The 14,359-nt window shown below is 39.2% G+C and overlaps 1 protein-coding gene across 3 annotated transcripts in view; it reads right to left on the bottom strand.

Annotated features, from left to right (window-relative positions):
* Positions 1-14,359, bottom strand: part of ttc28 (tetratricopeptide repeat domain 28) — a 260,887-nt gene that overhangs the window by 11,872 nt on the left and 234,656 nt on the right. For all 3 annotated transcript variants that reach the window (XM_066650646.1, XM_066650647.1, XM_066650648.1), the window contains 2 exons: positions 13,079-13,253; positions 4,353-4,493 (listed from right to left, as the gene is read on the bottom strand). In XM_066650646.1, coding sequence (XP_066506743.1) covers positions 4,353-4,493; positions 13,079-13,253 — 316 coding nt within the window. The remainder of the gene's footprint in view (positions 1-4,352; positions 4,494-13,078; positions 13,254-14,359) is intronic.

Below are 14,359 nucleotides of genomic sequence, written 5' to 3'. Positions count from 1 at the left end.
ACATTCGCTGTTTTCCTTCTATGACGCCAGCTGCTATTAGTGTCACACTGGATACTTATGTCAACCTACCCACATTGTACATCAAATTCACACTTTATAAATCACTAATTAAACAGGCACCACTAATGATCCCTTTACAAGCAAATTAATATGTATATACATATTTTATTAATGAGACCCCCTGATGGTTTCCACACTTTGCAGAAACCCCACTAGGTGGCACTGTGTATCCATGTAAGCATCAACAGAAGGCTCATCATTTTAGATCAGTGTCAGCTTCAATTATGAGCTTTGAACAGTGAGAGGGGTCACAGTGCCAGGTCAGCGAACTCTGAACAGAGCACAGTGAGGGTTATTTTCTATCATCTAGGGCAGATAATACGTTTGGAGTGATTCAGTGGCCATGGATAGCCTTATGCAAGGCTATTTGTTTCTATTTGTTTTTTTATTCTCCTCACAACTGATTTTGTGGAGGGAGATGAAAGGCTGAAACCACCCAGACACACACACACACACACACACACACACACACACACACACAAAGTAGCTTTGGCTCCCGGCAATGGGGTGTGTGTGTGTGTGTGTGTGTGTGTGTGTGTGTGTGTGTGTGTGTGTGTGTGTGTGTGTAAATAATTAAATAAATAATAAAACAACAATTTGTGATTCAGCCATTAATATGTTGAGAACCCAAGCAGCTCCCAGGCTCAAGGTGAAATCACTATGGTAACTGAGCAGTAGTGAGAAACACCTGTGTTCTCCAACTGTTCAACAGGCATTTCATCAGAGTCATAATAAACTCTAATAGACTCCCCTTAAAATTAGTGAAAAAAAATGTAAGATGTGTCTACTGTGGACACCACATTTCTTTTGAGCATTCACAGCTTATATAATCTCCACAGGAAAGCAAGAAATGAAATAGGATGCTCTGGAGTGGCTACACATGAGCTGAAGGTCACAATGCCTAAGGCCAATTGTCAGCTAGAGGGGTATGTGTAACTAAATATACATCAATACCTGACCTTACGGCCTGAACACAAAATTGCTCAGTAAAGCCTTCCCAGGAGGATAGCGTTCCTGATTCCACAGTAAAAACAAACGCTTCACTGAAACCTTTCATTTTAGAAATTATCAAAGCTTTGCCAAATCCCTATTCAACTTTAGGAAAAATCTACAAAACCTTATTGGTGTGCGGAAAGCAAATGTGCCACCAGCATTCTTTAATGTCAGCAACGTTAACAACACACTTTCAATTCGTTTAACTGGAGTTGAGTGCCACAATGGCTCATTAGGGATGAATGAGTTTTTTAATCACATTGAGTAAGTTCCATCTGATGTTGCTATGATGTTTCTATGAGCAATTTTGCAAAACAGAGTACATAATTTGACTTTCCATTGTAAAATACATAGTTTGTTTGAATGCTAAGATAGGTCAACTGAGATTGGAATAATGTATCTTCATTTTATAGTTTTAGTAATTTGCATTTTACACTGCATTAAATTTTAACGATGAATAGATGAAAAGAAACTTCACAAGGGAGAAAAAAACCCTGTTCCATTAGAATCCATTAATGTTAGAAATGTTTCTTTCTCCATCCAAAAAGTTTTTCAGGAGTTAGAAAGCTTTGGTCAGACAGTGCTCACATTTTCAAGCACCCAAAACAACCCTTAATGGACATGCTGAACTTTCTATAGCTGACTGCCAACAGAAAGCCACAGACAGGACAGTGGATTGTTGAGCTGTGACAAGTTACAGTCGCTATCAAAGCATGGCTATGGATGGATTGTTTGCAGTGGCTGGTGGTGTAAGAGAAAGAAGTAGAGGCATTGATTGAGGATGGAGTGGTTTTGCATGTGAAGAGGCACCCAGTGCTAATGAAGCTGGAGAGTTGGGAGCTCCTCTGAGCTCGTAATGAGCGGCGCAGACCTGATTACGTCTGGAGTGATTCTCTCATTAAAAGATGTTATAGGCTGTGTCTCGCCGCACGTACTCAAATTCTCTTTCCCTCTTTCTCTTTCTCTCTCTCTCCCCGCTGATGAGACCTTTACTGGTATTTTTCTGTTTCTCTCCGTCTCTAAATTAATCAGCAACCTCAAGATCCAGCTGAATGCCAAACTTTACCTCCACACTGACTCCCTAATGATCAGCAGCCCTCATCAGCAGACCATTCTACATCTAGTGTGTAAATGTTTACTAATTGTTTAATGATTTGCAGATTGATCGCTTCACTGTTTTCCCACTCTCCAATCTTTACTAAGCATTCTCTGACAATTCTCATTGAGTGTTACCATTTTAAGGTGAAAAATCTTTTGTTCAGTGAGGTTAGTGCGATATCTGAAAAAGAACAATAATTATGATGTACTTAAAATGATTTTGAAGCTGTAGCACAAAGGTTTGATAAAAACAGTACTAGCTGGTTGTAGTTTAAATATTTTACATTTACAAAAAACGAAATATCAATACTTAATACTACTGTTTTCCCCTCTATTATCCTTCATTCATTCATTATCTGTAAGCGCTTATCCAATTCAGGGTCGCGGTGGGTCCAGAGCCTACCTGGAATCATTGGGCGCAAGGCAGGAATACACCCTGGAGGGGGCGCCAGTCCTTCACAGGGCAACACAGACACACTCACACCTACGGACACTTTGGAGTCGCCAATCGTGTGTTTTTGGACTGTGGGAGGAAACCGGAGCACCTGGAGGAAACCCACGCGGACACGGGGAGAACACACCACACTCCTCACAGGCAGTCACCCGGAGCGGGAATCAAACCCACAACTTCCAGGTCCCTGGAACTGTGTGACACTACCTGCTGCACCACCGTGTTGCCCCTCCCCTCTATTATTTACAGTTAAATTAAGGTAAATCTTTAGTCCATATTAGAAATATTCTAAGAAGTTCTACAAAATATTTTATATAAACTGTAAAGCCAGACGTTCCTTGTTTCTACTAAATATTAGAATTTTATGTGAAGATCTCTGTAAAGATCTCACTGCATACAGTCACTGAAACATTAATGAAGTCAGGTATGAATAGGGTAATTGTTTAAGCATTTGTGGTTCACAAATGAAACTCCAACTCATCACAGTTTCTTAATGACAACAAAAAAGTAGAGTCCCACTGCTTAACAAGCCAAAAAGTAGTGGGACACCTATCATTACACCTACAGGAGCTTTTATGACATCCTATTCTAAATCCATAGGCATTAATATGGAGTCAGTCCCCCTGTGCAGCAAAGTCCGCTTTGATTCTTCTGGGAAGGCTCTCTACAATAATTTGGACGGTGTCTGTGGGACTTTTGTTCACAGACACTGTTCTTGTTAATCTTAGTTTGATGGGGTTAAGGTAAGGGGCCAGTCAAGTTCTTCCACACCAAACAAAGCCCACCATGCCTTTATGAACCTTGCTTTGTGCACTGGGGCGCAGTCCTGCTGAAACAAAATGGGCCTTCCCCAAACTTTTCCCTCAAAGTTGAATGCCTACAGTCTTCCCAAGTTTTGGTTTACTGAAGGATTCATTTTTCCCTTCACTGGAACTAAGGGGCCTAGTTAAACCCCTGAAAACAACCCCATAACATTAGCCCTTCTCCACCAAACTTTATGGCTGGTACAGTGCAGTCAGGCAATGTTCTCCTGGCATTCACTAATCCTAGGCTCTTCCATCAGACTGCCAGATACAGCACTGTAATTTGTCACTCCATGGAATGCTACCACTTCTCCAGAATCCAGTAGCTTTACACCACTCCATCCAACACTTGGCATTGTGCTCGGTGATAAAAGGTTTTGTGCTGATTTTAATGCCAGAGGTGGTTTCTCTGCAGTTATTGCGTCACCAGAGCATAAGTAACTTCTACGCACTGTGTGCCTCAGCATGCTGTGAGCCAGCTCTGTTTCTTTACATGGCCTGCCACCTTGGCTGAGTTTCTGTGATTCCTAAATGCTTCCACTTTTCAGTAATACCACTCACAGTTGATCGTGGAACATCTACGTGGGAAGAAATTTCACACATTGACTTGTTGCAATGATGACATCCCATTACACCTCCATGCTTGTATTCAATGAGCCTTTTAGAAAGAACCATACATTCACATTTGTATGTAATGGCAGACTGCATGGTTAGACGCTTGATTTTGAACACCTGTGGCAATGGGATGGAAAAAACACCTGAATTTAATGATTAGATGGGGTGTCCCAATATATTCGCCCATATATTTCACCCATACTTTTGTATAGAATACTAAAATATCTTAATATAATTCATGAGTTGTATGCTTTCATTTCTCATTAATCTGAATGGGATGTTTGCAAGTTTAAAGTTTGGCTATTGATGTTGAACAGAGTGTGCTCTCTGACCTGTTGAAGAGGTTGTTCCTTGACACCATTCGGAGGAAGCCTGTGGGGTCTGTGACTGAGTTGAGCTTGTTGTTGAGCTCCTCGAACTGCTGGTCCAGGAGATCTCCGGCCTCACTTTCTGTCTCACTGCTGGAGCAAGCTCTACCACAGACAAAAACATCACATTAATTCATCACTATGATGCTCTTGCACACAACTCAGTTCCTTTTAGTTTTTTGGGGTGAAAATATATTATACTTTTGGCTTGGAGTCCTTTTAAGGTTAATCATTCTTGTATTGTGTCCTTGTTCCGCTGTGATCCAACTCCTGTCAAAACAGCTGAAGAAGGGCCTTAATGTCCCACGCCCCACTAAGAATGGCTGCATGTCAATTAGACAGCTGGCTGCAGCCTGAGCAGAATAGATATTAGTGTGAGGGCAAAAAGAGAGAAAGATAGGCATAGCTGAGTCACTGCCTCATTGTCCCATTCTCTTTTAAGCTCTAAATGCACACATTTAGAGCCAAGGGCTGAAAGGTGTAATGATATAAAATAGATGAAGCTAGTGTTCCATTTTATGAATTATTCCAGAGTCTTCCCACTATAAAATAATGAACAAAATAATATAAAAAATAAAAAATGTCCATTGCATATATAGCTGCTTCATTCATTCATTCATTCATTATCTGTAACCTCTTATCCAGTTCAGGGTTGCAGTGGGTTTGCACTGAGAACACACCCTAGAGGGGGTGGCAGTCCTTCACAGGGTGACTCACTCACACACACATTCACTCACACCTACGGACACTTTTGAGTCACTAATTTGGACTGTGGGAATAAACCGGAGCACCTGGAGGAAACCCACGCGGACACAGAGAGAACACACCAACCTAGTCAATTAATACTTTTACTAAAGGAGATAAATTTTACAGGCAAAATCCATAATAAAATGTGTACTTATTTACTAAAGCTAAGTTACATAAGTAAATATTTACTCACAGACAGTGAGCAGAGGCAGATTTTGAAGTCATAACCTCAGGATCCTGAAGCTGTGTGACAGTGACACTACCTGGTGAGCCACAGTGCTGTCCTAACTATAACATAACACATCCACACCCAGGCAATGGACTGTGGAGCAGTTCTCTGAAAGACAGGCTGCTTCTCCAGACATGTTTGGGGTGATGTTTGTGATCTAAAGAATAACTTGATAACTTGTTAGATTTAGAAACTTGTTAATTTGAATGAGTACAATAAAATCCTCACTGCAGCTTTCTGTAAACAAATCTAAAGGTGTCACAGGTAAGAAAACCTTTTTTTCAGAAGAAACATTGAAACAGTTTTAGATATTTTGTAAACATTCACTTGATAGGGGTAAATATTAATAATTTATCCGTCCAGTCAAAGCTAGCTATAAATCACATTAAAAAAAAATGATACTGATACAGTAGCCTTAATATTTATCTAATAAACTTTAAGGCTAGCAGTAATGTGTTAGTAGTAATGTGTCTTCTAATAGTTACCCTCTAATGTGCTAATCTGTGTAATGGCTCAGTAGGGAACGTGAGTGAGTGCAATGTAGCCACCTCAGGCTAATGACTGCTGGAGGAGAGATGGGGACAGTGTGCTGACACGGCACATGGTGATTGCTCCTAAAGTACCCAGGCGCCAACATAAGCTAGAAAGAGGGAATAGAGGAGTCAGGAAAAGATGACTGTACTGGAGAGAAATGCATGCGGCTCCTGTTTCTCTCTGAGTGTGAGTGTGTGTGTTTGTGTGTGTGTGTGTGTGTGTGTGTGTGGTTGCAGCAGGCCTTCAAGAGAAAAACATCCTTCTTTAGGCCTGTAGGATCAGCCACAACACCACAGCGCATTCCAACTGATCCCTGTGTACTTTCAAACACAAGCTCACCACACACACACATACACAGATATGATCTAGACTACAGACATATGCAAATAAATACAGTAGAGTGCATATATGTGAAAACATCCTTTCCAGCCCAAAAATCCTTATGTTGAAGCTATGTATCTGCCAAAGAATCAGAAACAATATTTAACAGAAAATACAAAGATTCCTCAACAAATTGAATATAATTTCACATTTTTTTCAGTAATGCAGGGAGTCCACTCTTTGTGTTTATTAAAGCTTCCATTTTTTTTTCAAGGGAGTCTTTCTTTCAGTTTATAGAACTCTTCAGGGATAGTATTCCAAGTCTTAAAAGTTCAGTCTTAAAATTAGGTTTTGTTTTTATGTTCCAATCACAATAAATGACACTGTGATTCTTCTAAGCTTTTTTATTTTTTTTCTGTGTATTTACTCACTATGCACATTTTGACACCTGCATATCTTTTCAGACTTGAGTTGATTTCACACTGTGGAACAACAATCAGAAAAGCATAGAATATAACGAAATGTAATGATAATTGTCGGATATTCCCCGTCCTCTTATGATTTTTGTCTTGTTTCCTGGTTTTTAGTCTTCCTTGTTTAACTTCCTTGTAACAAGTTCCTTGTTTAGTCATTTCCCCTCACACGTTGTTCTGTGTTACTACTTCCATGCCCCTTTTGGTCACACGTTCTGTTCGCAGGTGTTTCTTGTTGGTCTCTGTGTATTTAAATGGTTTCTAATGTTTTTATGGTTGTCGGTCGTATTTCTACTGTTGTCTTGCTCTTGTAATTCATTCTTAGTCCATTATCAGTTCTGTGATCCTTGTTAGGTTGTTATTCCCATTGTTATGGTTTCTTCCTTGCTCTTTGTTTACTTGTATTGTAGGGTCTAGTCTGATGTTCTAGTTGTAGTATGGTGTCATGTGTCTTTGTTGTTCTAGGTATCCCTTTTAATCTGGTTAACGTTTGTTTCTGTCTACAGTGTTAGTTTAATGTATTTCCCAGTTTCCTGTGCTACTTTGGTCTTTGTTTAGTAGTCCTCTCTATGTTCATCTCGAGACCTCAATTTATGTTCGTTAGGTTCCTTTTTTGACTAGGTTATTTTGCTTGTCTCAAGCCCCAGGTGCATATTGTTAATGTGGTCTCGGCCACATTTGTTATTGTAGTTGCTTCTCGGATGTTCCTAAAATTGCTTTATAGAAGTCATTTGTTTTGTGACCTTCCTGTCGGTGCGTTATAGTTATCCTGTGGTTATAGATTTGTGCCTTTCCTTTCATTTCGGTGTCTAATAACATTTCAGCACTTACACCTGCCTCGTCTCTCCCTGCACTTGCGCATGACAATAATGAGTATTTTGAGTAGAAAATAAAAAAGTGCAGCAGACCCTCAGATATTTACAGGGTACCAAACACTACGTTGATGACATTATAAACTCACACTCTCATAAACACACAGAGCATCTGGGAAATACATTCAGCAACTAAACATGCCATCTTGTTATGCACAGTGTCCATTAGCATGCAGCGAGAAAATGCAAAAACAATTTCACAAATGATCAAACTACGACTTGCGCCATAGTAGATAATTACAAACGAATCATTCAGCGACAAGGGAACATGGCAACAAATTTGCCTGATTGGCTGTAATGAAAAAAGGAAAAGACTTTGATTCCTGATTAAAGCAGATCTGTGGAGTATTCCATGTTGTGCTGGCTTAACTGGGTCTTATCTGCCTCAATTACCTCACGCAAAATCCACTTCATTTGCAACTTATAAACGTCAATAACAATTGCAGATGTTTGCAGATTGCTGAGTTGGAATTATCTGCTCACGTTGCATGTCAATGCCAACAATAGCGTCAAAGATGTAACTAATCCATGCATTAAATAAGCAATTATATAGAACTGGTGCAATATTCTGATTTGTAAATGCATTAAAAACATTTTTATGGTTTGAATGTATTTGCTTACAAGTAAAGCATAACACTTGTCTGTTAATGACAAATATAGAATGCAGGGGAAAAAGAGAGTGTAAAAGTTCTCTTTTTGCCATGCTTTCCTTATTAAATTAGTACTTGAACCAAAATTTTAATGTTAATAAAAATAAAAGCTGAAAATTGTTCCCACCATGTTACATCATCTCCATTCTATGAGACTATACACTGGGATTAGTCTAACTTCATTACTATGATGCTTAAAATGGATATAAAAGTGCACACAAAACACCCTTACATACTTCAAAAGCGCACACACACAAGCTTCTGTAATCATCATAGAAAAGCATTGCCAAGAGGACTGGATTGTGTACATGAGCCTAAGTTACGGCCAATATGAATTGTCAATTAGGGGGATATAGAGTCCCATAGGCTCTGGGCTGTTGCACAGTGAAACAGAAATTTCTGGGTTGATGAAACAGAATTCAATATATTTGGGATGCGTTGTCTAACATCAGTACCTCACCTCACTAATGCTCTTGAGGCTAAATGCAATGAAATCCTCACATCCAGTATAAAGAAAGCCTTCTTAGAAAACAGAGGCTTTTACTCCAGCAAATGGGCTACACTTACAACAAATATACTGATACTGAAACACTGTATGAGTAGGTGCCTACAATGTTTAGACAATGTAGCGTACATACTGATAGGTGGCCTACTAAAGTATTATTTATTTATTCTGGGTGAAGAAATATACAGTAACAAGCAATACACAACCATAACAAGTGAGGACGCTTCCATGTGTACCACATGATATGATGGAAAAAATAAAATGTTCTAGGATGCAAATGAAAAAGAACAAAAATTAAAAAGGTAGTCCGTATCTTGTGAGCGAGTTAAAAGAACAATGTTCGTTACTGACTTCTACTCAACACCACCAACCACTGTATAGATCTGTTAAGTTCTATCTGCAGCGAACATTATAAAGCACTGATTAGCCAAACTAATTATAACTAATAGCAGAGCACTGGATCTGCATCACACAGACCTGTATTACTGCCAGCTTTCCAGACCCAGATCAAGCATGGCCTTGGAAATGTTCCATTGGAATCCCTTTTTAGTTTTGTATTAGGACAAGTCTCTGTCCACAAAATCTGCTTTGCTCATTAATTCTAAAGAAGTGGTTCAGTTAAAAGAAAAACATATATATATATATAAAAATCATTTCCCACTGTCCCAAACGTACTTAATCAGCCAAGACACATTTGGCATCTGAAGTTTAATACTTGCACTAGAACTACAACACTGATGCTGATAACAATTAACAGAAACTATTTTATTTCTATAATTGTCTGATTTCTTTGATCCACGTACCAGATATACAGTAATACAGCATTTATTATAAACATGATGAGAGAGGCCCACTTTTTGAAGCATAAACTGATTAGTTCAGAGCCTACAAAACTATTTAAATGGAAATGCAGGTATTGTAACACACAGGTGCAGTTTGCTCCAGCTCATTACTCTCTGGAGAACAGTTTAGCTATTCAAAGGGGTTTTGCACCCAGTGGAGTGGAAATGACTGCCCGCAGCCCCTCACTCAAGCACTACACAATGCTCTAATAGGGCAGAAAATGTGCGCTGCTCACAAAGATGCAAGCGTCCACTGCCTTATGACACATGAACTGACAAGTAAACTTTTAGTTTTATATTATGTTTATTTGTTTTCATAGATGTATCTCATGGAAATGACATGAACATCACTTCCTCACATATGAATCCCATTACTAGAATAGTTGAGACACTGTGCAAAAATTAAATAAAAACAGAATGCATTGATTGGCAAATAATTTGAACCCTATATTTAATTAAAAATATTACAAATACATTTTATTTGTAGACAAAAAAAGCACTATTTGTCATAAGCTCTGATTTATGGACTACTTCAGAGCTTTACAGCAAAGAGACTTTTTTTTACAAATTTCCTCCCAATCACCTGTTCCAATCATTACACACGTTTACCACACTGATACGAACTATGCCACTGAAAAGCTGAATAAGCTTGGAGGAGAACAGTAACAGTCCTTATGTACATTAGCTGACAGACACCCATACTGCCTAGCACAACACTGATTGGGCGAGGCCATCCTACCCAGCCAGAGAGAACAAGGCCAGCCCTTCTTGTATGGACCTCTGGCCTCTGAACCCCATATTACATTTTAAAATTGCACTTCTTAAGCTTTTTCATCAGTTCTGACTTAAGAAACAAAACATTCTGATGTACATTGTGTATTGTGGAAATGTCAGAAGTATTATGATGCTACAATTCATGTTTCTGCTAGTTAACACACTTTTCTGAGTGGCTCAGTTAGTGTTCTCCTCCAAACATATTGAGGTGTCCAGTGATTTGGTGTTAGCATCGTTAAAACATGGGGTGTCTGGTTTTGTAAGAGAGCACCTAAAATTTTATGTGCATTCTGCAAAATTCTCCATTTCTACAAATCACATTTGCATTGACGTGATGCTCAATCATTTCTGAGAGTGTAGTTTGATAATGAACTCCCACACCTAAGTAATTACTTCAGGATAACGCTCAATATGACAATTACTCAATATGACATCCATCCATCCATTATCTGTAACCGCTTATCCATTTAAGGGTCACGGTGGGAATCATTGGGCACAATGTGGGAATACACCCTGGAGGGGGCCAGTCCTTCACAGGGCAACACACACACACTCACACATTCGGACACTTTTGAGTTGTCAATCCACCTACGAACGTGTGTTTTTGGACCATGGGTGGAAACCGGAGCACCCAGAGGAAACCCACGCGGACAGGGGGAGAACACACCAACTCCTCACAGACAGTCACCCCGAGTGGGAATCGAACCCACAACCTCCAGGTCCCTGGAGCTGTGTGACTGCGACACTACCTGCTGCGCCACCGTGCCGCCTCAATATGACATCAGCATGCAAACACAGATAGAATGGATAGACCGAGGAAGTTGGGGTCAGAATGAAGCTGGGGTTATGTGAACATGGGGTTATTCCGTTTGGAAAAGTGAAACACCTGACATCTGACTCTTGAAATCCACTGAAATCTGATGCTGATATAAAAATGCTGCAATTTAATATATAACATGGCGCTACTCGGCTTAAATTATCGCTTTTTTGATTAAAAACATCAGATAATGAAGATACTACTATTTAAGTGCATATAAACACACTGATTATTTTCTTTATGATTTCAGTACTTGGACATATATATATTTAGAATGAAAAACTTACAAAAGTCTTATCTGTTATTCTTCAAAGTGGCATTTAAACTAACCTTACATACTCAAGGCCATGAACTCTACAGCTGGAGCTGGCACAATGTGCGGTCAGTATGTCCCTCCTGTGCAGCTGCCACTGCTTGTTTCACAGTGTGGGTGGTGAAATGTGTTCCCTACAGGGCCTTCTAACTTCCACCACACACCCACACTCTGCGAAACAAACCCTGATCAATCCCGCTGTGCTTGCTACAACCAACTGATGTGACTGCATCCATCAAGATCAATTTAAATGCTCAGAGACTGTTATAAAACTAGAGCAGCTTTAGGTGTCCACCATCTCTCCTGCCTCATCCATCCTTCTATTAACCCTTTGGGACATTATCTCAATTTTCTGAAATTCGTCTTTAAAGTCCTTGTATTATAATATAGTGCCCACCTGTTTTATATCAAAATGTTCAGAACAATCTCAGCTCTCTCGCTAAGAGAGGCCCATGTGACCTAGAGCATTTTATGAAGGGATAATCTTTCTCTAACCCTGAAAATCTTAAATCCAATATTGGAAAATCTTTATATTTCTTATGAAAACATCCCTTTACTCATGTGGATGTGCATTAAAGAGAGTCACAGGGGGCGCTGTAGGACTGATGCTTACTGAATGCTGATGTCACACTCTGAAAATGGGTAGGGAAAAAAAAAACAAGCCCAGTAGCCCACTGCAGTTGTGAGTTTAGCGCTGAGTTTGGATTAATAGAGAGAGAAACAAAGCTAAAAACATACTAAATACCCCAAAGACTTTTCACTCGAATTTGTGCTCTCAGGTATGAGGCTACATCCTCTAAATGTACGATTTGAGCCTCAGTTCAATGGAAAATCATCTGCTGTTGTCTGCTAAACATAATAATAACAATATTAATAATAATAATATTATTATTTTGTCTTTATATAGCGCTTTTCAGGAACCCAAAGATGCTTACAATTTGTAATACATAATAAGAACACCATGATACATACTCTTAGACAGAACTAGATATAGCAGGACAGGACATAGTGGCAGAACAGATTAGGCTTGAGGCAGATTATATTCAAGTGTGAAAAGATATGCTTTAAGATAAGATTTGAAACCAAAACTGTTATCTATGCTTCTAAACAGTGTAGAACCTGTCTTATTTCGCCTATTTTCTAACATTTCTGTTCTTCCAGCACCAATTGCTGAAATTTACTCTCTCAGAAAAAGGTTTTTATCATCAACACGTTTTGAGACATTATAAAAAATGTGGATACTACCCATCCCTAGTCTGCATCAAACATTGTTACATTTTAGTCTTGGTTTGATTTGAGTTCCTAGTGACATATTAAATTCAAACCAAAGTACGTAAAAAAGGACACATAACACACGTATGTCTTTTATTTTCCAAACCAGCTGTCAGAGTCATCAGCTGGGCTTATTACACATATTGAGCCATTCAATTTATACCATAGCGACAGGAATGGGAACCTTTTAAGATGTCTTTATCTCTTTGATTCACATTAACTGCAAAATCACCATAACCTCCTCCTCCCCTGCTTGTGGGAAATGGACCCCACCATTGCCAGGCCTACCTTGAAGCCTATATTCTGCACCTTTTGAAAGCTAATCAAACATATGTGGTCACCTGCTGTAGTAGGAATCCACTCCCAAGGCTTCACGGGCATTAGCAATGTGCTGCTCCAATGAAGATCCACCTCCGCCTCCACCCTGCAGAGAACCACCTCCCGCCTCCTGGAAGTCAGACGTCCCGCTCTCAGTGGCCCCTTCACCCAAATACACTTCATGGAACTTTAGGATACCTGAGGAGCAGAGCAGGACACAGCGATATACTCAAACTGAAAATTCGAAAATAATAATTTATACCAAATAATAATTTAAAATAACTTATACCAAACTAGCTGATCAGCCAAGACATTTATTTTTAATTTCTGAAGCTTGTCTTTTGGTTTTTACAAATTTAAGCTTATATTTCAGGTAGCAGTATACAATTGTGTGAAAATTATAAATCTCAAAATTGCTTATTTTATGGACATAAATACAGACAATATTCAGGATTTATAATGATTGCTACTATCTATTTCAGCTTTTTAGCACATGCTTCAACTGTGACATGTGAAGCCAATCAGAGCTTCTGTTTGAACTGCTGCTAAAAACAACACTTGACAGCTCAGTGCGCTTGAAGGAGAACACTAACGGCCTGGTTCTATTATGCTAGCTAACATAGATAACATTACGCTGAGACATGGGGCAAGGGCATTCTGTAATGTCCAAATGACATTGTGTATATAGGGAGTTTAGGATTCCTAAGCTGGGAATTGAACCCTACATTTTCCATCATGGTGTACCAACCACCGCACACAGACAAGGTCTCAGAAACCATATAAATAAGATTCTGTTTTAATACTGTAATGGTAGTGACACTGGATTTGAACATCTAGCGCACAACTAATGATGCTAATGTGGATCTGGGCTAACTCACAACACTAGTGGTAATGGTAAATTTTCTAGTGCAGTGGATTGAAATGCTCTTTATTTTAAAGGTCATGTATTTATATACAAATATATGAAAGGTCTAAATAGGATGGATAGATGTTGCAGAGCGGCAATCGATTTACAATTCCTTTTGTTTCCTCAGTTAAAGAACACAACATTAAACAGACATGGCGAACATGCAAGGGTCACATATGACATTTACAGCTACACATACTGCTATCCTACTGCGTTGAGCTGGGTCAATATCTCGTACAAAGACACATCCTTTTAGAAGCTGCCTGAGTGGAAGCAGAATGGGGTCAGTGTAAATAAATAATCCAATAGAGCTGCGTCTCTGGAGTATGTGTTTGTTTAACTGTACGTGTGTCTAATAGTGAGATGCTTTATTGGTCTCAATGCTTAGTATGTGTGC

Source organism: Hoplias malabaricus, chromosome 18, assembly GCF_029633855.1.
Source record: "Hoplias malabaricus isolate fHopMal1 chromosome 18, fHopMal1.hap1, whole genome shotgun sequence".
Lineage (NCBI taxonomy): Eukaryota > Metazoa > Chordata > Actinopteri > Characiformes > Erythrinidae > Hoplias > Hoplias malabaricus.
This window is presented reverse-complemented; position numbering and strand designations above follow the sequence as displayed.